General features: G+C 40.0%; 2 protein-coding genes across 4 annotated transcripts in view; both read right to left on the bottom strand.

Moving 5' to 3' along the window:
• The window catches only part of CPNE1 (copine 1), a 58,856-nt gene that overhangs the window by 29,509 nt on the left and 5,552 nt on the right, over positions 1-23,795 (bottom strand). The gene's annotated exons all lie outside the window — the stretch shown is intronic.
• On the bottom strand, positions 17,810-22,046 carry RBM12 (RNA binding motif protein 12; the record flags this gene model as incomplete). Its single annotated transcript, XM_082228651.1, has 1 exon — positions 17,810-22,046. One exon carries the CDS (start codon positions 22,044-22,046, stop codon positions 19,404-19,406), a length of 2,643 nt encoding a protein of 880 aa, XP_082084777.1. The 3' UTR covers positions 17,810-19,403.

Below are 23,795 nucleotides of genomic sequence, written 5' to 3' on the forward strand. Positions count from 1 at the left end.
CCTGCTGCATTCCCTGGGTGAGGGTAAGGTCTTCGCTAAGCTGGACCTTGCCCAAGCCTATCAACAACTGCCTGTCGATGATGCCACTGCTGAGGCCCAGACGATCGTCACCCACCGGGGGGCATTCCGTTGCCGCCGGTTGCAGTTCGGGGTGAGTGTGGCTCCTGGCATCTTCCAAAGCCTTATGGAGCGTCTCCTGCAAGGGCTTCCGGGCGTGGTACCATATTTTGATGACGTCTTGGTGTCTGCAGACTCACACCAGCAGCTGTTCGAGCGCCTCCGTGCCGTGCTGACCAGGTTCCAGGAGGCCGGGCTCAAGGTAAAGAGGGAGAAGTGCCAGATTGCCGTTTCACAGGTAGAGTTCCTGGGCTATCTTATCGATGCCTCCGGCCTTCATCCAACCACATCCAAGATCCGCGCTATCCAGCAGGCCCCCACCCCAAAAAACAAAACGGAGTTGCAGGCATTCCTGGGGCTGCTGAACTTTTATAACATGTTCCTGCCCCACAAAGCCACAGTGGCTGAGCCTCTTCACCGACTCCTTAGCACTAAGACGCCTTGGGCCTGGGGTCATCGGGAGACGACGGCCTTCAACGCGGTCAAGGCTCTCCTTTCTTCAGACAGTGTGCTGGTACAGTACAGTGAATCCAGGCCGCTGGTCCTTGCCTGCGACGCCTCACCTTTTGGCATCGGTGCTGTCCTTAGTCACCGTTTTCCAGATGGAAGAGAAGCACCGCTCGCCTACTTTTCCAGGACACTATCTCCGACGGAACGGAATTACAGCCAGCTCAACAAGGAGGCATTGGCACTTGTGGCTGGAGTGAAGAGGTTCCATGAATACCTCTATGGCAGGACTTTTGACCTCATCACTGACCACAAGCCACTCCTGGGCCTCCTCGCCGGTGATCGTCCAACTCCACCGGTCCTCTCACCACGCATGCTGCGATGGACTGTTTTCCTGGCTGCCTACCACTACCGGCTCATCCATCGCCCGGGGAAATCGATGGGCCATGCCGACGCCCTCAGCCGTTGCCCTCTTCCAGCATTTGTGGAAGACCCGGCTCCAGCTTCATCGCTCCTTCTGATTGAGGATCTTCCGACAGCGCCTGTATCGGCTGCCACTGTGGCCTCCGCGTCTGCCCAGGATCGCACCATCAGCCGGGTGCTCAACTGGGTGTGGAGGGGGTGGCCACAAGGGCCTTTTGCATCGGAGTTCCAGCCCTTCGCAACCAGACAACATGAACTCTCAGCTCATCGCGGCTGTCTGCTGTGGGGAGACCGCGTCGTGATTCCCCAGGGACTCCGTCAGCGCGTCCTGGAGGCTCTGCACGTTGGCCACCCGGGAATTGTCAAAATGAAGGCGTTGGCTCGGTGTTACATCTGGTGGCCTAATATGGACGATGCCATCACTGCCTGGGTGTCCGCCTGCCAAGCGTGCCAAGAGTCGAGGCCTGCACCACCGGCAGCTAAGGGACACACCTGGGAGACGCCAAAGACACCCTGGTCGAGGGTGCACATCGATCTGGCTGGCCCCTTTCACTGCCGGACCTTTATGGTAGTGGTGGACGCCTATTCCAAATGGCTGGAGGTCGCCCTGATGCCCTCCACCACTACCCGAAGCTGTCATCCGGGTGCTGCGAGGCCTGTTTGCAACGCATGGGTGTCCTGATGTCCTGGTCTCTGACAACGGACCGCAGTTCACGTCAGGCACGTTTGAGCGGTATCTTTTGGGACTGGGCATCCGCCATGCCCTAACGGCACCTTTTCATCCATCCAGCAACGGGCAAGCAGAAAGAATGGTGCGCTCGACAAAAGAGGCACTGGCGCGCCTGGACCGGGGAGACTGGCATGAGCGGGTCGCCGAATACTTGTTCGTGCAACACATCACCCCTCATGCGGCCACAGGGAGGAGCCCTGCTGAACTGCTTATGGGCCGCCGCCTCAGGTCACCGCTCGACCGGCTACACCCAGACTTTGCCGTGGCTGAACCCCCAGGCTGTGCCAACGCACCACGGTCATTTGTCCCAGGAAACCAGGTCTTTGCCCGGAACTATGTGGGGGACATCCCTTGGGTGCCAGCCACAGTAGTGGGAGTCACTGGACCTCGCTCATACCAGGTGGCACTCGAAGACGGACGCTTGTGGCGACGGCACATAGACCAGCTTAGGCGCAGGGTTGGGGACTTGGACACTACCGAGGTGCCCCCAACTGCGTTTGCGGCTCCGGAAGAGACACGTACAGATGGCGAGGCCCCACCTACACCTCCCTCGCAAACTGCCAGCGTGGAGCCAAACCAAGCCGTTTCAGAACAGACTCAGACCACTCCACTTGCGGAGGCTCCACCCACAGCAGCGGATCCAGGGGAGTTGGTTCCAACGCCACCTAGGGTCGCACCACAGCCTCAGCGAGAACTGTGTGGCCCTCCGGACTTGGCTACCAGTCCCCGGCGGTCTGGCAGAGTTTCCAAGCGCCCAACTTATTTAAAGGACTATGTTGTTGGACAGGTATCACTGTTGGTCTAAGTAGGGGAAATGTAACCGATATGCTTTTGTGCCTAATTGAACCATTACGCGTAGTGCTGTACATAAGGAAACCATTACGATTGTAACTAACGCCTTATCTCGGTGGGGAGGGGTGTTATGTAGTGTAGTTTCACCCTGGGCCAACAGGGGGATACTGTATATAGTTTTCACTCAGGTCTGTAGATAGTTTTCACTCAGGTCCGCGTCCGTTATTTTAGGCGGGAACTCTGAGCTGTTATTGTTACAATGTTGACAGCCGGCTGACTATAAATACAGGCCGGCTGAGCTGTTCGCAGGCAGTTTATTTCCAGCTTACCAGAATAAAAGAGCTACTTGAAGAAATCGCTGTGCCGGCTGCTATGTCAACCCACAACTTAACAGAGAGCATCCGTGGTGTTGAGGTTCTGTGTTAACAATATGCTGAGGATGCTCAATGCTACCTTTCCTTTCCATTTAAATCCAAGAAAGCTGTTCAGATTCTGAATCATTTTTTTGACATCTATAATAAGACTGGATAAGAGTGAAGACATTGAATCCTGATTCAGACAAAGCAGAGTTGGCCCTGGCCTAACTCTATCTTAGATGAGATAGCAGACCTCTTGGACACAGGTTTGCAGTTTGGGTGTGTTCCTAGCTTCAACCCTGAACCTGGAAGCCTGAGTTTCAGTGGTGGCCAAGTACACTTCTGCATAGCTAAAGTTAGAATGCCACCTGCATCTTTTCCTGGCTATATCAGGTCTTCTCACGGTAACACATGCTGCTCTTCTATGCCACAAACTGCTTCAACACAAAACAAAAATATATTATATATAGTATTATAGATCAGTATCACAAACACCTCCATGTTCGTGTGTATGTGTGTGTAGAGATCTGATTTCCAAGGTTAGGGATTATAAATGCAAGAAAAAGGCCTTGTAATGTATCATTTTGCCTTTCCATTTGACCCAGAAAGTCATGAAGCATGACCCAGAGACATGAGAATACAGGAATGGCATCTTTCACTGCACCAAAATTGTCCACTAAGCCCTTGTATTCATCTGCAGCCTTAGCCTTCAGGTAAGTGATCCTCTAAGTGATCTTTGTCTCTAAAAAGATACAATTGTTTAGTGCACACAAACTGCATGACCAGACATTTTGTATTATATACTCTGGTTGTATAACAAGTTTCAATTTTGTAGCAAACCAAAGCTTTAATTGCCACAAGCAATGGCTTGTCCAGAAAACATGGATTTCAAAAAGGGAAACTTAAAACTGGCCTTTTTTCATAGAAATGTAAATCAGGAACATCTACAATGGCTGTTGGATGACCTCTGCCAATGGGAAATAGAAAACGCCTGGCAATCATTAGTGCTTCTGAAGAAGTACAGCAGTAAAAAATCAAAGTAAAAAAATTCACAAAAAACTTCCCTTAGAATGGATGGATGGGGAGAGAAATGTGTAACTTATCACCAGTGATGCTACAGACACCAGCCACAAGCTGCCAACCAAACTATATTCAATGCAAAAGGTACATTAGCTAGCTTCTGAAAGCCCAAACACCACATTACTGAGAATGGCAGTAAAATGTTTGGCTCACATATGCAACTGTAACTGGGTTATAGTTACAGTGCAATAAGAGAGTCTGAAAAAGCCCTAGAACTGTAAAATGCATTCAAAGTCAAATGATTTTCTGAATATCCTCCCCTGTAGCACAGAAGAGTATGAAGATAAACAGGACTGCTGTAGTATACAGTTGCTTTTTCCTGCAACACTTCAACTGTTTTGTAGGTCTTGTGCTTTAGAGACCTCTTTGGGAGTCTAGAGGTTCAGAGTCTATTAAACCCTCAAATTTTAGATTTGTTGCTTTTATCTTGATGTCAGAGTTTATGAACAGGTAGCCCACCAACAATTTGTAAGATTGAGAATCAGCTCAAAAGTTTGCATTTACTTATTAAAAGCTGAAGAATGAGTCACAAACATATGTCTGAAAACATGTTCCGGAAGCAGTAAGAATTATTTCATTAGTTTACAAGCATTCAGACAAGTAATACTGATCTTTTTACTGAAAAAGTCTAATAAGGAGAAATATGTAAACAATTACTGTGTAAGGTAAGGTCTAAACCCAAAATGAGTGATGCCACCCATGGATTCAACAGTGGTCAAGCTAGCAAATTCTTTCAAATGCTCATTCTAACTAGTCAAATCGTACAATAATGAGAGACAGATGCCTTTTATAATCATATTTCTCTCTGCTGTTAAACTATGAATCTACCCCAAATAGTTTCTTAATCTGCATTTCAGACAGGTGCTAAGAGTTTACAAGAGAAAGGAGCTAAGAAAACTAATTTACAAGGTAAAATATACAATGGGTGGCAAACCTGGAATTAGGGTGCAATGTGGCAGAGGAACCAACAGCTAGCTATCACATAACATAGCCTAAATTACACTATTTGCTACTCTCATCTCATTCAACTGCATCAAAGGATAAATGCTCTAGTCTGTTACACTCTTTGAACTCTGCATGTGACACATATGCCAAGAAGTTGGCTATGACTGATATTCCTCAATGAATTCACCATATTTCCTTTCTACAGCTGAACAGTGCCAAGATTTAGTTTCCACAAATGCTTACTAGGTAAGGTCTAAACCAGGGCCAGAGTTTCTAACCCAAACCTTTGAACAGGGATTTTTATGCACCATAACCCTAACTGAATAGCAGGTTAGTTTCTTTTCTAGAAGATAGGAAATTGAACCAAGTGCCATCATTGAGGAATATATCTTTTGTTTACTCCCATTTAGTAATGTTAAGTCAGATCACATATATGCAGTGCTTTTTTCTAAAAAAAATGCTTAGGGGTACTCTCATTTTCCTACTCATATTGAAATACTACCCCTCAATGAGGTCAAAGTTAGATTCGCAAAATGTTTAGGGGTATGCATCCCCCTGCGTACCCCCAGGAAAAGGCACTGCATATATGCATGAGGTTTCAGGTACTTCTTGGCAAAGAGCCAATAAGATGTTATATGTCATTTCCATTTTCTAGACCTTTTGAATATAATAGCGTCACTAGACTTTATAATGTAATTTATACAGCAAAAGTCATTTCTTTGTGCCTCTTTGTTAAGTTCATTCTTTCAGAATGGGCATACAAATCTTCCCTACTATACTACTGACACATCAGTCTGGTCAATTACCGGTAATTATATTTTAGAATCAATAGAGAATCATGAATTTGTGTGCTCATCTTAAATTGTTTCTATTTTCATTTTTGTATGTTTTTTATAAGGCAAAGCTAAGAAGATTTGGCCACAGAGACTGTGTTGTACTGATTGCATCTTATTCTTGTACTATTTTTTAGCTTCTAATAACTTTTGACCACAGAAATGGCCTGCTGATATTCGAGTAAATTGCTTTCCCGTCTATTTAAAACTGAAAACTGTGTAGCTGGAATTATTATCAATAATTCTCAACATATGGACATTATTTTGCATTTCTCAGTCAGAAGCATTGCTTGCTTTTTGTTTATCAGCTTAATCCAGAATGTTCCTTCTGCATTTTGCTTTTTATTTGATGCATCTGTCATACTTATACCCATTTTCCAGATGTGAAAAAAGGAAAGCAGTAGTAAGCAATAATGTGACATGTATCTCAGCATCATTGGATCACCACAGTATTTAATTGAAGCAGTGGAAGAAATTGCTCAAGAGAATAGCACAGCAGTGAAAATGTTCAAAGATCAATTTATGTAGCAGCAGTTCACTTGTTGTTTCACTACAATCATGGTTTTATTTATTTACAGATTTCTACTGCACTCTCCAAACAAATCCCCAGGGTCACAATATGCACAGAATATGGATAGCAGCATTGTTCAGTGAATCAATACACAATGCTGTGTTATTTACTCTGCTGCACTCAACAGGTGATTTCCTTGCATAAGATGAGGAAGGTGGATTTTCATTAAATATGAGACAGACATTTGCAGGATTCTATAGAAATGGGGCAACAGAGCAGGAAGGTAACTAGGTGAATAACTCAAACCCCTATCCTTTTCTTTACCCAGACGCTGCAATGCTGTGTCTATATTTGAGGTTATCTAGCACACTTTGATTAGCTTAAGAATTCAAAGACTTGCTGTGTGAGCTTTAGATGCTTCAATGGAGCATCTCACATCCTACCCTCTGACCTATCCCACAACACTACCCACAACATACATACTTCATTTAGCGCTGCAGAAAGTATCACCTGCACCATTCTAATCCTCCCCCCCCCCCGTCACAGAATCATAGAATTGTAGAGTTGGAAACAGCCCCGAGGATCATCCAGTCCAAGTCCCCTGTAATGCAGGAATATGCAAACCTGCAACCTCAGTGTTATTAGCACCACACTCTAACCAACTGAGCAATCCTTTATATGTGAGCACTTACCAGCAAGTACATTGCTGCAGAGTATGGTATTACAAGATGAAAAACCTTACTTGGTTGAACCATCATTTACTGTTTCCAATGTATTCCCGATCATAGAATCAGTGTTGGGACCCTGAGGACCATCTAGTCCAACCCCTGCAATGCAGGAATCATTTTCAGTTACCCAGACCACTGCATACTACAATCTCTACTAATCCATTCCTAATTCTCAAACCTCATTAAGGTTATAGATTGTGGCTTGAGTTTTACTGAGAGTAGACCCATTGAAATTAATGGACATGTTAGCCGTGTTTATTATTTCAACAGGTCTACTCTGGATAGAATGAGCATCTTTAGTGGCTTTCTACGCTCCACCCCCGCTTACAACTGCCAATACGGCAAGTTTATGGTGTCATGAACCACTTATTTCCTTTGCCATGAGCTTGTTGAATGCTAAGGAACTATGCTTGTATGAAAGGTGTTTTTTAAAAAAGGTTTCCACCAAGTTTTCTTAACTCTTTCCGCCTAAGCTTTCCAGATCAATAACTCCCTTTTCGTAGTTTGCAGTTTCATACAGTTGAGTTAAGCTGACCAGAACTTCATGTACTACTTAAGATCAAGAAATGCTATTATTTTCTATGACTTCCTAGCCTGGGCTTATTTCTTAAGTGATATAATCATCACACAATAAACTAAGTTGAATTCCATATTTCACTTGCATTTTTCAGTGTTACTGTCTCATTTTAGGTTCTCCGATTTGTTGCAGTACATGTAAACAAATGTTGCTCAAATTTCATTTTCAAAAGCTAGTTTAGCACAATGCTAAACTATTCGGACTTTTTAAAAAGCTGGTCTTACAAGCCACAATATTGGTAGGTAACTATGATATTTGCTAACTAGAAGGGGTGGGAAGAGATTTGTGGCTAGTATACAACCTAGTTCAGCAATGTTTTCATTGCCTTCATAGCTTTGGCATGAATGTAACTTAAGTCTTCATGGATTATATATAAAAGTTAGATCCAAGAGTCTCTCATCTACAAAATAGTTCTTTAGCTCATTAGAAATGTATTGAGTCTCTGAGGAATTACATTTTCACCTGTGAGTGTTCTTTCTATTTTAAACATGTCTTAAACATGTCTGTTTAAGCTATCTACTTAATAATGTCTTTGAATTCACCTGACAAGGTCTGTTTTTTTCATTCCTACTTTTCTAGTGGGGGGGGTGCCTTTTTCACTTTTAATACTGCTGTTATTACTGGGCTCCTTCAACCTGCCTACATAGTGTAATGTTATAAGCATTTCATGTTTGCAAGATATTGTAGATACAAATTTTGGAACTTTTGTCCCATCGCAGCAGGCTGTGTGTGCAACCTGATGCAAATGCTCATTCAGATGGAAGCAAGACATGGATGCACATTGCTATCCACATTTCATGTTTGATTTCAGGATGCTCATTGGTGTCTGCATCGCAGTGTCGATGAGAACACACATCCATGCTGCTAATCTCATTCAACACTTTATACGATGGCTGAACTGAAATCCATTTCCTCCTCTCATTTTCTGTTATTCTCATTCTCGCACAGCGACTTCAGTGTTTCATCCAAAAATGGCACTTCATAGGGTATGCATGTTTGAGTGTATTTGCTTTAGAAGTACAATACCCTGTATTATTCAAGAAGCTGAAGCAGTGGAACCATGATGGGAGATTTCACCTCAATGACAGGCTTCTCTGCTTTCCAGATACAGACCACTCTTTCACAGACCAGGTAAAACATATAGATCACTTTTGTTTAGAAGCATGCAACTAGCCTTCCATATGGGAAATTTGTCAGAGGTTACATTGAAGAGGAAGCTGAATGTTTATTACTTTTCAAAGTTCAGTTTACAGAGATGCTTATTAGCTGCACAGTCAGTGCATCTGGCCATGCATATGGCTCATCTGGCCATTTCCCTCACTACAGCTGAGGATACAATAGGAAACGATGCTCCATCTCTCATTGCAGTTATGAACGATGGACAACGGGCAATGCTCTCCTGCATTATTCTTGATTCCAAAGTGCCTGACAGGCAAAACAGTGCGACTTTTTGGAAAAAATAACAAACTGCTTTGTGCTGCATATACAAACCCCAGCTGTGCCTTCAGAAAAGAATCTGAAATCTGTTTTAATCTCCTTCTTGACTTGGACTCAGAAGCTTTTATTTTACAATTAATCCTCTGAATGCCTATTGTTTGACCAGTTTCAAATCCCAGCATACCCAAGACTCTTCATGAATTTAGGCACAGTAGCAGACGTTTAATCAAAAACTGTAGTGTGAACACATTGAGGGGCAGCCCAACTGCAGAATCAGCTTTGCAACATTGGCAGCAATAGTTAAGACTGCAAATAATTTCCATAAGCAGGATACTCTTGCTTTATAGTTCTACTAAATGGGTATCTTTATCCAAACTCTATACACATCTAACAACCACGAATATAGGCTAAGCTTATGCAAGTGCAAATCCAGTGACATCTGGTTAGTCAGTCTCCTCCATGAGAACAACTTTTCTACTACGCTTAGGAGTAATCCCTGTGTCTATCACTGATGCATTTACATTTTTCTGCTGCTATTTAGCAGTAAGGATTTCGAATTAAAACATACAGCATTAGTTATTCCTGCTCGAGATTCAAAGCAACTAGTGGTAGAAATGGATCCCCTTGTAGAGTTATAGAGTAGAAGGCTGAATTAATTTTTCATTAACTCCTGCTAAAGTGTTCTGAGGAGGTCATATATTTAGAAGAATACATAAAAATCATTCACCAGAGTAACTATGGATAATGCAGCACAGAGGTGCAATCCGACAATTAAAATACTACTACGCTGGATGAAAACACTAAGCTTAAATGCCAAGGACTCCTTTGTATGAGACATTATGGCTGTAGGTGAAAGCAGCAAATACCAACATAAACCAGTCTTCTCTGAGTATGTTATACATAACCAAACATACAGCTACACACAGCAAACATGTTTATGCAAAAATGTTCAGTTTGAATGTCATTTCTACTTTTCCTCCATCCCAACCTCCCTTAATATTGCAATACTTTTTTAAGTTTACTGTATCCTTCCTTGCAGCACATTAGTGACTATACTTGTATCATTTTACTTCCAAGTAATTATGATTTCAAGAAGGATATTGTCACAAGCCAAACCACCTTAATGTACATTTAAAACAGTTTACACACAAACCTAAAAATGCGTGTATGATGGGGCATATAGAATGGAACACACATTTGCAACCAGACATGTGAAACAGCTGTCAAGTCATCTGTCAGCTGCTCTGTATTCTCTGAAAGGCTACTAGCAGAGAATGCTAACTAGCTAGTTTCTGCCCTGTAATCCCACAGAAACCAATAAGCCAGTGGTTCCCATGCTTTCCCCCACATGGGCCATTTGAAAATTGCTGAAGGTCTTGGAGGACCACTTACCGACTTTTCTGTTGGTTGTGGTAATTGTATTAAATTATGATATATGCTGCATGATTTTAATTGTATTTTAATTGCATCTTTTATTTTACATATTGTATTACAATTTGATTTCCATAGAAGGTAATAAATAAAAGAAGCAATTAAAATACAATTAAAGATCAGTATGACTATTTAATGAAATGGATGTGCAGACCCCCCACATTCAACCACAAATCCACAAACACACTGTGGATCACCTGAATGAAGCTCAGTCCCCAGGCGAATTTGGGAACCCCTGCAATAAGCCATTATAGATGCAGTTTCATTATCTCAGTGAAACCTTCAGTTCCCATTTGTGATGATGATCAGCATATCCTCTTCCCTTAACTATAGAGAAAACAGCTGCTCAACTTAGAACCTTATTTGTTATTTACTGTTTGAAAGTTGGGGGATTTTGCAAGCCTCCTCTAGCTGAAACCCGACCAAACGCCAGGATGTATTATTGTTTAGTGTATTTCCCACCATTTCTCATCGTGTATGCTAAGTTCATTCTTTAGCCACTTGTTTCTTTCCAGCACCAGATCTATACTGCAAGTACTACATGGTAAATTTGTTACAAAGACAACACTGGTAATGGTTCATGGTTGTCTTTAAGATACCATTTTAACAAAACCTGAGTCTTGTAACTCACCTGTCATCGACTGGCAATCAATGTCTAATCTTCACCTTTTAGAAGTTACTGTATTGAATGCCTGGAAACATTGTAAGCCTTGATACAAAGCAGCTTCTGTAGGCAGCATGAAATGCTTCTACATACATGTAAGGAAATTCAATGGCCACCTCTCAGTTTCAATAGAAAAATCATGCATTGGTTAAATAAACTCTCCCTACTAAGCAAGTGCATAATTTGCATATAGTTATTGTTAGCATTTCCCTTTGGAGTAGCTATTAGGAAAATCTATAATTTATAATTTTTATTTATTAAATTTGTATACCACCCTTCAACTACACCAGTGAAGCTAAGCAAGACTGAATCCAATTACTGGGTGGGTAGGCAGGAGGCTGCTACTTAAGCTGCTCTGAGCCTTCATTCTAAAGAAGAATTCCCAACAGCCAGCCCTGTACATAAATGAAACAAAAGAATTCTCAATTCTTAGCAGCACCAAATTTTAGGTGGTTAACTTTGAGTGAATGATTTTTCCAGTGTTGACTGCACATTCCTTATTACATGGAAATGTGTTCTCTAGTTTTGTCTAATTTGAATTTCTACCAAATTTGATAATCTGCTTTGAGATTATAAAGAACTCTTCCCTACTGAATTTCAGGTACTTGACAGACTTTCCTGTTTCAGCAGGCACTTTATTTATTAATTATTCTTATTTCATAAAACGTATACCTGTATGCCGGGGGGGAACTCTCAAAGCAGTGGTTTTCAAATAGTTTCTTACTGCTATTATGAATTTTAATAATCCTTATTCTTTTTTTTTAAAGTACACCACTTAAGACATTCTAGATATTAAGTGAAAGATAAATGACATAAAAATAAATAAATAAACCTCTTAGATGAAGGTAGTATTTAGGTTTACAAGAGGTATCCAACATATATAAGGAATGTTGAAGAAAAGAAACGCAGAATAATGATGGGAGGGGCAGACTATTCTGTGTTCCTGGTGCATTTCAAAATCTATTTTTTCAAGGGATGTAGTCTTTACAATAACCTTAAGGTAGCTGGTACTGCTCATCCACACAATGACCACAATTTTTTCTGCACTAGTATTAAGTCCGCAAAGTTCAAATCTATCATAGTATCTGTTCTTTAGGAGATTTGACACTTGTACTGTCTTGTGATAGAGTGAGAAATATTTTTAGTCATCATCACTGAGTGGGTAAGCAGAGCCAACTGTCTTACAACTTATAGACCTTTGAGGTGGTTTAGGAATCCTACCATGAGGGCCACATGAGTCATAGATATGAACAAAACACTTTGCTAGAACCCTGAGAGCTAATCCAAGCAAATTAAATGCACCGACTGCCAATCAACCATGTAGCTAGACGTTTTACCTACCTTAAAGTGATGTATATTAAATGTGATGTTATTCTCTGGATTCTTTAGCATCACAACCGTATTCTTGATAGGCCAGTGTCAAAATACCACCATTTTCCAGTGATGGAGCCAACAGACAAAGGATGACTGACAACACTGATTTGCTAAAGGAAGTTTTCAATCTATACAGCATATTTTCTTGTATTCTATAGTCAAAGTTTAGATTCTAATTATGTTGTCCATAGTAATAACCAGATCCAATACACAACACTAGACCTACAGCTTAACAGTAAAGAATGCAAGAAAAAATGTTTGAATAATCCAACCAAAAAAGGATAGTTCTCCCAAGGGCCATGCATGCATCTTAAATTAAGCATTGCATTACTTGTATGCAAAGTTTCACTGTTCTGAAAACTTTAACAAGGTTCTATAGCAAGGGTTTCTGAATTGTGGTCTGCAAGCTTCACCCAGGTGATCCATAGCATGTCCACAATAAATATTCATTTGAATTTTATCTTTTCATTTCTCATATAGTATTACAATTTTATTCTCTGGAATACAAGTTGTAATACAATTAAATACAAGTAAAATTCACACAGCATCTGCAAGTGCATGACAATTGCTACAACAGGAAGAAAAATAACTAAGTGGTCTGCCAACAAATTTTCAAGTGGCCCATGGGGAAAAAAAGTTTGGGAACAACTACTCTGGAATTAATCTATATGTATTTGAGAAATATCTGTTAACTACACCTAAACAAGTTTAAGAGGATCATTCAGCAAATCCTGGTTTAAAAGGTAGAGCACAAACCTCATATTGAACCTGCAAACTAATGTTCTGCTGCACCATAGTAACCAATTTTAGCACAAAAATATCTGTCTCTCACATATGACACATTCGGTTTTTGGTGGAAGGCCCATGTATTAATAAACTTGTGAGCTAAACCATCTAAGTGCTGAATACATTTAAACTTGTTCTGAGTAAAAGAAGTACAAGTCAGAAGAAAGGAAAAACAACAATTTTCTAAACTTGTTGCAAGCAACTATTTCACCAAACACTGTACTGCAAAGGCCAAAGCTAGCTAACCTACAAATCTCAAAATGCACAGAAAGGACCTGAAATCAAAAGAAAGGCTGCCCGAAAAAGTTCTCAATTGCTGCAATTGTAGCTTGAGTACCTGCAACCTATCACTTTTCATATGCTCAGGCACATTTTGCAATAAACTTTATTGCCACCAATTAGAACTTAAGTCTTGCACCAAAAATAATAGTTACAACAGGGGACAGTTGTGCACACACACCTAAGCTACAACAGAATTTTGTTGGACCTAGGAGAGACCCACATTCAAATCCCTACTAAGCCATGAAGAGCACTGTGTAAATACTTGGACAGTCACTATTCTTCATAAAGGCAGCTGTGAAGATATACTGGGAGAGACATATGTCCTTGGCCACACACACAACAAATAAAATAATAAAGCTGCCTGTATACAAGTCTGCATAAATACATAAAACCACGATTTACATGAAAACTTTGAATACAAAGTCCAAGTCTCTAGGTATCATGGACAGAGATTAAGTGCAGGGCAATAAATAAGGAGAAGCAGAAGCAAGCAAAATTAAGTTGTGTAATTTAGACAGGCTGCAGGAATTTTCTTCTTTTAATGCAGAATTTTGCTTTAAAAAAAATACAAACACAAAGCCAAGTTCCTCGCACAAGTAACCATGCTATGTAGAATAGAAACACCAAAACAAAGCATTTTTCACTACGAGAAATTATCACAATTTCAGAAATCTGGCAGTGTCCCTTCCATATGCTCTTTACAATCAATCACTTATGCAGTGTAAGGACTAATGTCTTATGCATTGGCAGACCAACAACAGATCAAAAACAAATTTCTGTATGCTGCTAGTCAGCAGTGTTTTCCTCTCACTGAATTTCCTCTCACTTTAATGAGTGGGTGCTTATTTGCCAAAATCCCACATGCAGTCCCTAAAAAGTGGCCTGCCAGCAAGCTGATGCCACAGATATTGCAGCCTCAACATCTCTTCTGCCTCTGTGTTGCTGGCTGGATGAATTTGGCACAAGCACTTCCAGCTGCTGACCCCTATTTAGTGTACTGAACTCAATACTGCCTACAATGCTGTTAATGCCACACCTCCTCTGGAACGCAATTCCTTTCGGCATTATACGGGTGCCTTTGCTGTACTATTTTTGGTGCCTGCTAAAAACTTCTTTGTTGAGGCAGTATTTATTTATTCTTTGTTGTAATATTATATATTTTATGTAAACTTCTTAGAGGTGCTTACAATTAAATAAAATAGAAATCTGGTTAAATAAAAAATACACAGAAACCTGCTTATGTGCATAGGTTTCCTTAACTGAATCACCAAGTGGTAGCTTTATTTTCTAACACAATATCTGATATATATATAATTTTAAATGGGAGTCCTTGGTTTTAACACGATAGCGTCTTCTAAGAGAAATTATTTTAAGTCATTATAAATAGTTGTGTTTACAGTGAAGTGTCATAATAATGGGCACCATCATGTTTGGTGTCCTCTGCTTCCCAAAAGCCACTGTTCACTTAAATGGCTCTACTGTTTGCTCCTCTTTATAAATCAATATTGCATCACATCTCAAAACATCTATCTTCCATAAAGGCTTCTCACCCAAAGACAAAATGCCTAAATGTATGCAGCTGAACACAAAAATTATTCCTTCCACCTTTATCTCTCTTCTATACGTTTTTCTTCTTTCTCGTAGTTAGAATTTAGTAAGTAGCCTCCTCATGGTGAATAACTGTGTGGTATTTGATTTAATAAAGTGCTGTATACTCTGGCAGTGTACTATTAGGTGTTTTTCCTGAACACTGCTTCAAATACTCTAAAGCAGAAAGGCAGTTTATAAAATTCTAATCAAAATCTAGAAAACTGGATTATAGAATCATAGAATTGTACAGTTGGAAGGTACCCCAAGGGTCATCTAGTCCAACCTTCTGCAATGCTGGAATCTCAGTTAAAGCATCCATAGCAGATGGCCACCCAACCTTTGCTTAAAAACCTCCAAGGAAGGAGGGTCCACAACCTCCCGAGGGAGACTGTTCCACCGTCGAACAGCTCTTACTGTGAGGTTTTTCCTGATGTTTAGTTGGAATCTCCTTTCTTGTAACTTGAAGCCATTGGTTCATATAGAAGTATATTAGCTACATGTTGAGAAACAAGACTCACTATGCCTTCTACAATACTGCTCCTTAAATAACGTTAGCAGAGCAAAAAATATAATTAAATCCATCTAATGCTCCCCAATGTTAGATAAAGGCTAGCAAAGTTAGGGGCTAGCTAAGTGGTTCTATCAATTTATTCAATCAATTGGACATCACCACTCACAGCACCCTATCCCCATTAGTCATCCACTGAATCTCCAAAAGCAGGGGCACCCACAGTAGGTTCTCTAAAGATCTCAAGGAATTTAGACAATCGCACAGAATCAGACACCCTTCAGAAGCCCCAATTCTGAACTTTCAATCAAGACCAGTACTTTACTTGTACTCAATGGCTTGGATCCAAAGATATTTCCTAAAAGCAGAAAGGCACTTCCATTTGTACAAGGCAGCCTTCTCAAGCTGTACCCATTTTCTGCTGCAGTCACATGCCCCATCAAACAGTGTTCAAAAGGACCCTTGACCTTCAGGAACAGCTTTTCAGGAGACACAGAAGATTGATGTGTGGAAGATGAGCCAAGAAAACCCCATTGTGTGAGCAGAGCTCCACTCATTTTCTCTCAGGATCCAACCAACTGAATTAAGATTAAAACATAATATATACTGGCAGGGTAAGTTCCAAGCAGCTATTTCAAGTGAAGTTTGGACACCCTACATACAACACTATGCAGTGTGGATGTTAACAGCAAAGATCTGTAGAAAGGCGAATTATGCCCAGGAGGCACTGCAGCAGGCACACTAGGTGAAACTGGTGAAAAGTGTTTCATTTAACAGATGCCAATGGGACCTCCAATATTAAAGACAAATCTAACTGGAATCTGAAAGACATATTGCTTGTATTTCTCTGGCCTTTCATCTCTAAACAAATATTATTTAGCTACTCCAATGAGGGTGACAATCTGTTGTACACTGGAAATCATACTGCGAATATAATCTTATACATAATTACCTAAGAATAAGTCCCATTGAACTCAATGGGACTGACTTCTGAGTAAATAGGCATAAGATTGCACTGTGAAGTTTTTAGATAAAATAAGCAAAATTTAGCTGTTTGTTCTACTCATTGAGTTGGAATAAAAGGGGACTCTAGTATGGGAAGAATAAATTTCTGTTAATGTAAGGTGGGTTCTGTGGTGTCTTATAACTCCCTACTCCATATACATAAAGATCCTCTGATCCTGGAGTGGGTGAGACAGCACATTCTGTAAGTGGTTTCTAGGATCCAATCCATCTTGCAGAATTTTCCAGGAAAACATTGTCTTCTCATCAAAACTTTAACACAAGCTCCCAAATTAATTTCAGCTTGTACACCACTAAGAAAACCCCTACAATAACATCACTTGAATTTTCCAATATCTGATATGTATACTAAAGTGTCAATATAGCCACTGACCAGAGGACATGATTAATTGGACAGTATATAAACACCAAATATAAATATTAAGCTTTGAGTATAGTTTTAGCAAGATCAGCTGCAATTTTAAAAACTTCAGACAAATATATCCTCTCATTTTAAAAAAGATTTACTAGTGCACTATTTTTTAATTTTTAAACAGTATACAGGATATGAATCAGATGGGATTTCAAACACCATCTGCATAACAATCTGAAGAAACACATCTACAAGAGTTTCCTAGTACCCTGCTGTATTTTCTAGAGTATTTGCAGAAGTATCCTAACAATCCCACTTCAAAGTGAAATGAAGCGTTCAAAACCATTAAGTGAGAGAGGACTAAAAACCACCAGTTTAATTGAAGTTAACATCAACAAAAGCAATGCTAGGATTTTTCAATATTTAAGTACGGTTACCAATTCATCTACATACTACTTTCATAATTCAACCAATTCTTGAAATAAAACATTGGGCTAAATCCAAAGGTTCCATTCCACTCATTAAAGGGACTGCCCATCCATGGAAATAGTCATCAGTGATTGAAAGAAGTCATTTCATTCATGAAACAGAAACTTTCAGTTCAACCTCATGATTTTACTTTTCAGGATTTGTATTCCTGCAGTCATACCCATATGATTGCAAACAAGTTGGCAATTAGAGGACAAACTTTAAAAATAGAAGTAGAAAATGCTCATTCCCTATTCAGGCAATTTCCTCAAAATGTAATATTTTTATTGACCGTTCAATAAAAGAAGTCTGCTGTTGAAACACACCAGACAATTAAAAATAGATAGCAAGAAACTTCAGAAAGACAGTTTTATTAACAGGAGGCTTAGTAATTTTAACAGTGTAGTACAATCATGTCATTTTTCAGGAATGCACCATCTCTGTTCCTGTCAAAACAGTTTCAAATCCATGAATTACAAAATTTGTAATACAGCCACCACTTCATTGCAATACTTTCACACAATCCTTGAATTACTGTACTGCAAAATCCTCTCATGATGCAGCAATTCAGCATGTTTTTTCATTCACCTAACACACTGGATGACTAGAATAGAATGGTTGCCACTTCTACATTATGCCAGGCTGTGCACTTCAGATGTTCCATCATACTCAACTCAAATGGACACTGTTTCCCTTTAACTGGGATCAGAATAGCTTAAAATGTTTTTTAAATATACAATGATTTGCAAGTGTTTTTTCAGGCAACTTGTTGAATCTAATCATGGAGTCTTTGATTTGCATCATCCCTCTTTCATTAGAGAGTTCTACCAAGAAAGTGACAATTCTACACAGAATTTGAACAATGTAATCTATTGGAAAGACTTTAAGAACTCAATTTGTGATGGGAGACATTTCAATGCTTTAATATCTTAAGTGATCATAGCAATAATTCACAAGATTTCATGGAATCATAGTAACACAAATGATTGCTAATATTAACACTTTGCATCAGTCCCTTATGTTCACTTAATAAACCAAGAGATTTCAGAAGGGTGTGGTTCAAAAATATACACAACATACAGAGTGTACAAAAACCAAGTGATGAGGATCCTATCCCAACTGTAACATACAATCCTAACAAATCCATCTAATCAAACAGTTATACTTTCAAATTGTGGCATGGTATGGCACCTCCATGTATTCAATATTAAGCATACAGTAAAGATGCAGAGTAATAAATGAAGGTATCTGCACTTGTGGCAAAAGCCTTATTCTATACAGTCAGTTGAAATATGAACTAAAATTATTCCACAAAAGCTGGAATTTTACAGATTGTTCTGTTTATGTATAGGAAAACTGCCTATATGTTTCTCAATGTACATAATTTCACTGTCCATACACCAAGAATCTTTGAAAAAATAAGGTACATAAACAATCTGTGTATACTTAGACTTTATTCAGTTGCAAAGTTAAACTCGGGACTTTTAAGCAAAATAACCCCAAAAAAACAAAAGCAAAAAAACTTTGACCTGTGTAAACAAAGAAATTCAGCCAGCTTTTAACCAACTCTAGAAATAGCTACTTCCTATTTTACAATAGCTTGCAACAGCACCCACTAAGAGATCACTAACTTCATCAAGACAGTTTTCCTCATCCAAGATTTCAAAAAACAAAAACACAATCTAGACTCCTTGATAAACATTGCATGGTTAATTTAGCATTAGCAAACTTTTTCTACTGAGGAGAATCCTTCTTTATGTATCTGTACTGGTAGAACAACTGCACATTTCCCCTTGCAGTGATTGCTCTGTAAACAATTAAACCAGTCAAATCAAAACAAATGGAAAGTTTAAACAATTTATAGGTTCTAACCTGGAGCTACTATAAAACAGTCTGAATGCATAAATCACAGCACTAATATCTATTCTACAAACATTTTATATTACCAGCTACCCTAGAACAAGTTTGACTTTTCTTGAGCCTATTGGCCTGTCATTCAGATCAACAACAGCTGCCATCGCTTCATCACGAGATTCAAATGCAACCATTGCTTCACCTGTTGGCATGCCCTTTTCATTGTATTTTAAGCACACTGAACCTGGGATCACTTGGTAACCATAGAAGAAATCCAAAATTTCATCCACTGATACAGTAAAGGGCATATTCTGAACTTTAATGACAGTCGGCCCTGGCTTTCCAGAGCCAGCTCCAAACCCAGGTGGCCCAGCAATATGCAAGTTTCCAGGTCCAGGTCCAAACCCTGGAGGTCCACTTAAATGTCCAAGCGCACCACCAAGACCTGGAGGTCCACTACCAAAGTTAGGAGGAACAGTTAAATTACCAGGCCCATTTCCAAAGTTCTGAGGACCTCCGGTGAAACCTGATGGCCCAGTTAAATTGCTAGGCCCACCTCCAAAACCCGGAACATCAATTCCTGAACCAGGCAGACCAGGCAGGCCACTATTTCCAATAGAAGGCATCCCTGGCCTTGAATCACCAAAGCCACCGCCTATTCCTGGAGGTGGAAGAGGGGGGCCAAATGCATTGGACCCACTGAAATTGCTGGGGAAATGAAAAGGAGGACCACTGTTTGCATCTTTGGGGCTATTACCTATGAAAGTATGTTTATCCCCACCAGCATTCTGCACTCCTGGCATTAGTGCACTCCCTTGCAATGGCATTTTCAACATTTTTTTCCCCTGGGAGGGAGGATTTCTCTCAATTTCTCTCATTTCTTCAAGGGAAATAACTCTTAGCACAACATCTCTCCCATTTAGTTTCTTTCGATGCAGGCGCTCTGATTTACGAGCATCTTCTTCAGCTTTGAATTGGACCAGTGCTTGTCCTAAACCTTGCCCATTAGTATCAACAAGAATTTGTATAGAGTTCTCTTCCACTGCCAGCCCCTCTAGAAACTGAAGGATTTCCATTTTAGTAATGTTGTAGGGGATATTGGATATATGTGCACATAGTTTAGAAGGGCCAGTCTCCCCTTCAGTATTCATAATGATCTCACGCTGATCATAGTTGAAGTTCTGCAGCCTTTTCCGAATCATTTCTATCTTTTCTAACATAGCTTTTTTTGTTATGGGATGTACTTGAATGAAACGATTTCCAATGTACTGCTTATGATGACATAAAGCTGCTTTGTAGTCAGTTTCATTTCTGAACTCAACAAAACCTTCACCAAGTGCTTTCCCATTGGGTCCATAAGCTATGTAAATACTGTCTTCCACAATATCCAGCTTTTTAAAGAAATCTATTACATGCTTGTTCTCAGATTCAAAAGGAAGTCCTTTTAAATAAACACAGAAGCCCTGGTCATGTGGTGATCTGGATCTGGATCTTTTCTGACCATTAGGTGATTTAGACATAGAGTGAGTCTGAGGAGAAGGATGATTTTGTCCAGAAGGTCCCATGGTTTGCTTGAATGTTATATGGCCTCCTGCAGACACCCACTGTCTCTCTGTTGCAGGACCAACTTCGACATAGCGCTGAATCATCAGCATCCTGTTTCGCTTCAAGGCTTCAAATGTATCTTGAGGAGAACAAAACTTAACTAATCCATTTCCATTATTTCGTCCTACATGATCTTTCAGTATATGCACTGCATCCACACGAAGTCCATGAAAAAAGTCTTTCACGTCAGATTCTGTTGCTGAGAATGGCATTCCATGCACACTGACATACAGATCATCTGGATTGATAGGAAGTGATTTCACACCACTTTGAGAATTGATCTGAATAGGATTTATGGGACTCATGAACATTGGATTCAAGTTAGTGCTCAGATTCATGGCTGTTCCAGATCCATTCATTCCTGTAGGCAAAGGTGCTACAGGTGGGGGATTCATTGGAGGCATTCCTGATAAAGGAGGCAGAGGGGTCATAGGTGGCACAGGAGGTACAGGAGGTATTGGGGGAACTGGGGGAACAGGAGGCAGTGTAGGTACTGGAGGTGGGACAGGGATGGGAGGAATGGAAGGCATTGGGGGCAATGATGGCAGAGCTGGAATTGGAGGTATTGGTGGAGGTGGTACTGTGTTCATTGAGGATGCTGTACTAGGTATGGTGGAACTGAAGGTGGGACTTCCAAAAGTAGCACCAATATTAGGAGGAGCAGTTCCCATACTGGCAGTGGAGAATGTTGGTATGTTTTTGTTGCTTTCATGAACTGAAGTAGCTGCAGTAACTACACTAGGAGAGGGACTGTTAAAGTTAGGTACTGTCGTAGGAAGAGTCACCCTGCTACTTATTCCAGAACTAGGTGGAGGCCCAGACCTGCTAGCATTTGCTGGTGGCATATCTAGATTTGCTGTTTCAAAGCGCCTGCGACTGAGTTCAATCATATTCTGCATTTCAGTTTTACTGCTCAGCAACAGTGTTACTTTGGACCCTTTAATGGTACCACCTGTGCGCATCATACCCAGCCTTGCATCTTCATCAGTGGCAAAGACGATGAAAGCCTCACCCAGCTCACCCCCTACAATATGCACGCCCCCATCAGGAATGGTCAATCCAGAGAAGAAGTGGCGAATGTCCATAGTCCCCGCCACAATTGGGAGACCTTGTAAGCGGATGACCACAGCCATGCTGCGCTGAAACACACACACCTGCAGATGAGAAAAGGCAACGGCTAGGTCAGACTATTTAAGACACCATATGCTTAACCTAGATACTTATGTTTAAAAGCTCCTGCAGATCTTAAATCAATTTACAATTTGTGATCTTTATTCATGCAGCTTTCTCTACAAAGTACTTTTAAAGCACAATTGCATCAAAGCTTTCCAGTAAATTGCAATATGGAATGTTAAAGGCTGTTGACAAGAACACAGTCAAAAACTGGAACCAAGACAAATCCTTCTGGAGAACACCAGCTTCAGATATGACAATCCAAAAGCAAACTTCTTGCATTAAGCTCATTTAGCTCAAGGCTAGAATAATATTTTAGGCTCCTGTTCACCAACGAACTTTTTATTTTTAAAACACTTATCGTATGTCACAATCTTATACTTCAGTCCCACACAGGAATGCATAACTACTTCAAAATTCCTATACATCACATTGCTTGGTATCTAGAGACATGAAATCTCTCCAGCCTATTCCTTGCTCCTCACTTTTGTTTTGTTTTTTTAAAGAATCTCCTCCTACTCTGCAGCTTTCACAAAGCCATTAATTCCTTTATACAAGCAAGCCAATACTTGGTTTGGTGTTTGGATGGAAAACTCTAGAATTACCAGGCACTGCAAGATGTATTTTAGAAGTCAGATAGGAACCAGTAATACACCTCTCCTGCACACTGTGTTTCATTATGTTGCTGTTTCAGATAATGCCCCTCTGAAATAGCTACATAGTACTGTTAAAAGCCTTCCTAAATTAAAAAAGGACTGGCATCTCTAGGAAAAATAATGTGATAAAGGAAATAGTATTTAAAATGTTCATGATTTCTTCTTTTTTTTAAAAAACACACCCTTTTTTGTTAAAAGAAAATGCTTTTAAAACCATTCATCAGCTTGCTAACATGAAGGGATAAAAACTTACGTAATTGCTTTTGAAGTATCATAAAATTTTCAATAAATTGGCTTTGATTTAGTTGAAGCTCATCAGATGAACCTTCCTCTTTCCTTATGGTTGCAGAGAGAACTATAAAATGAACTTTAGCTGAAACAACCAAGTAGCCAGTAGCCAGAAGTATGAAAAATAAATGCTCCAGCGGTCCCATGTTGCCTGGGATTTACAATCACATTTTCTCATTACTAAACAAATCAGGAAACCAGCTTATGCCACCAGAATACTGGAAGCAAATTTCATTTAAACATTTTTTCAATATATCTATGCTAGATCAAAGAGGCAACGTTCAAAGTCATCCACTAATAATGCTAAATCTCATTAAGATACAGAGAGTACTTCACATTCATCCTAATGTCTAAGTGCTGGAAGGGCTATTGATGGACTGGATACTGTACATCATATTTGGTGAAAATGTGATGTCACAGTCTTTCTGAAGTTCATTTAGTTCCTGGTAGAAATAATTATAATTATGTTATTGTTTTATTTAAACCCTTCCCTTCAGGCTGATAACAGTGGTTTTGTGTTGTAATATATTTTGTCCAGTTTTACAATGTTGCTTATATTTACTGTAGTAAGTACTCTTAATTAAAGAGTTTTCTTTTAAAATAAAACAGGTTTGAAATCTGCAGTGTCACCTTTAAGATGTTATGACAGTCACAGATACAAATTACTATGCAATAGATTTGCAAATGAGAAATAGGAAAAGGCTTTTAAAAAGTTTATTAATCCCTAATTTAAAAGCATAAGAAAATGTAGATTATTCAAATGCA

This window comes from Podarcis vaucheri, assembly GCF_965113315.1.
Source record: "Podarcis vaucheri genome assembly, chromosome: 6".
In the NCBI taxonomy this organism is placed as follows: Eukaryota; Metazoa; Chordata; class Lepidosauria; order Squamata; family Lacertidae; genus Podarcis; species Podarcis vaucheri.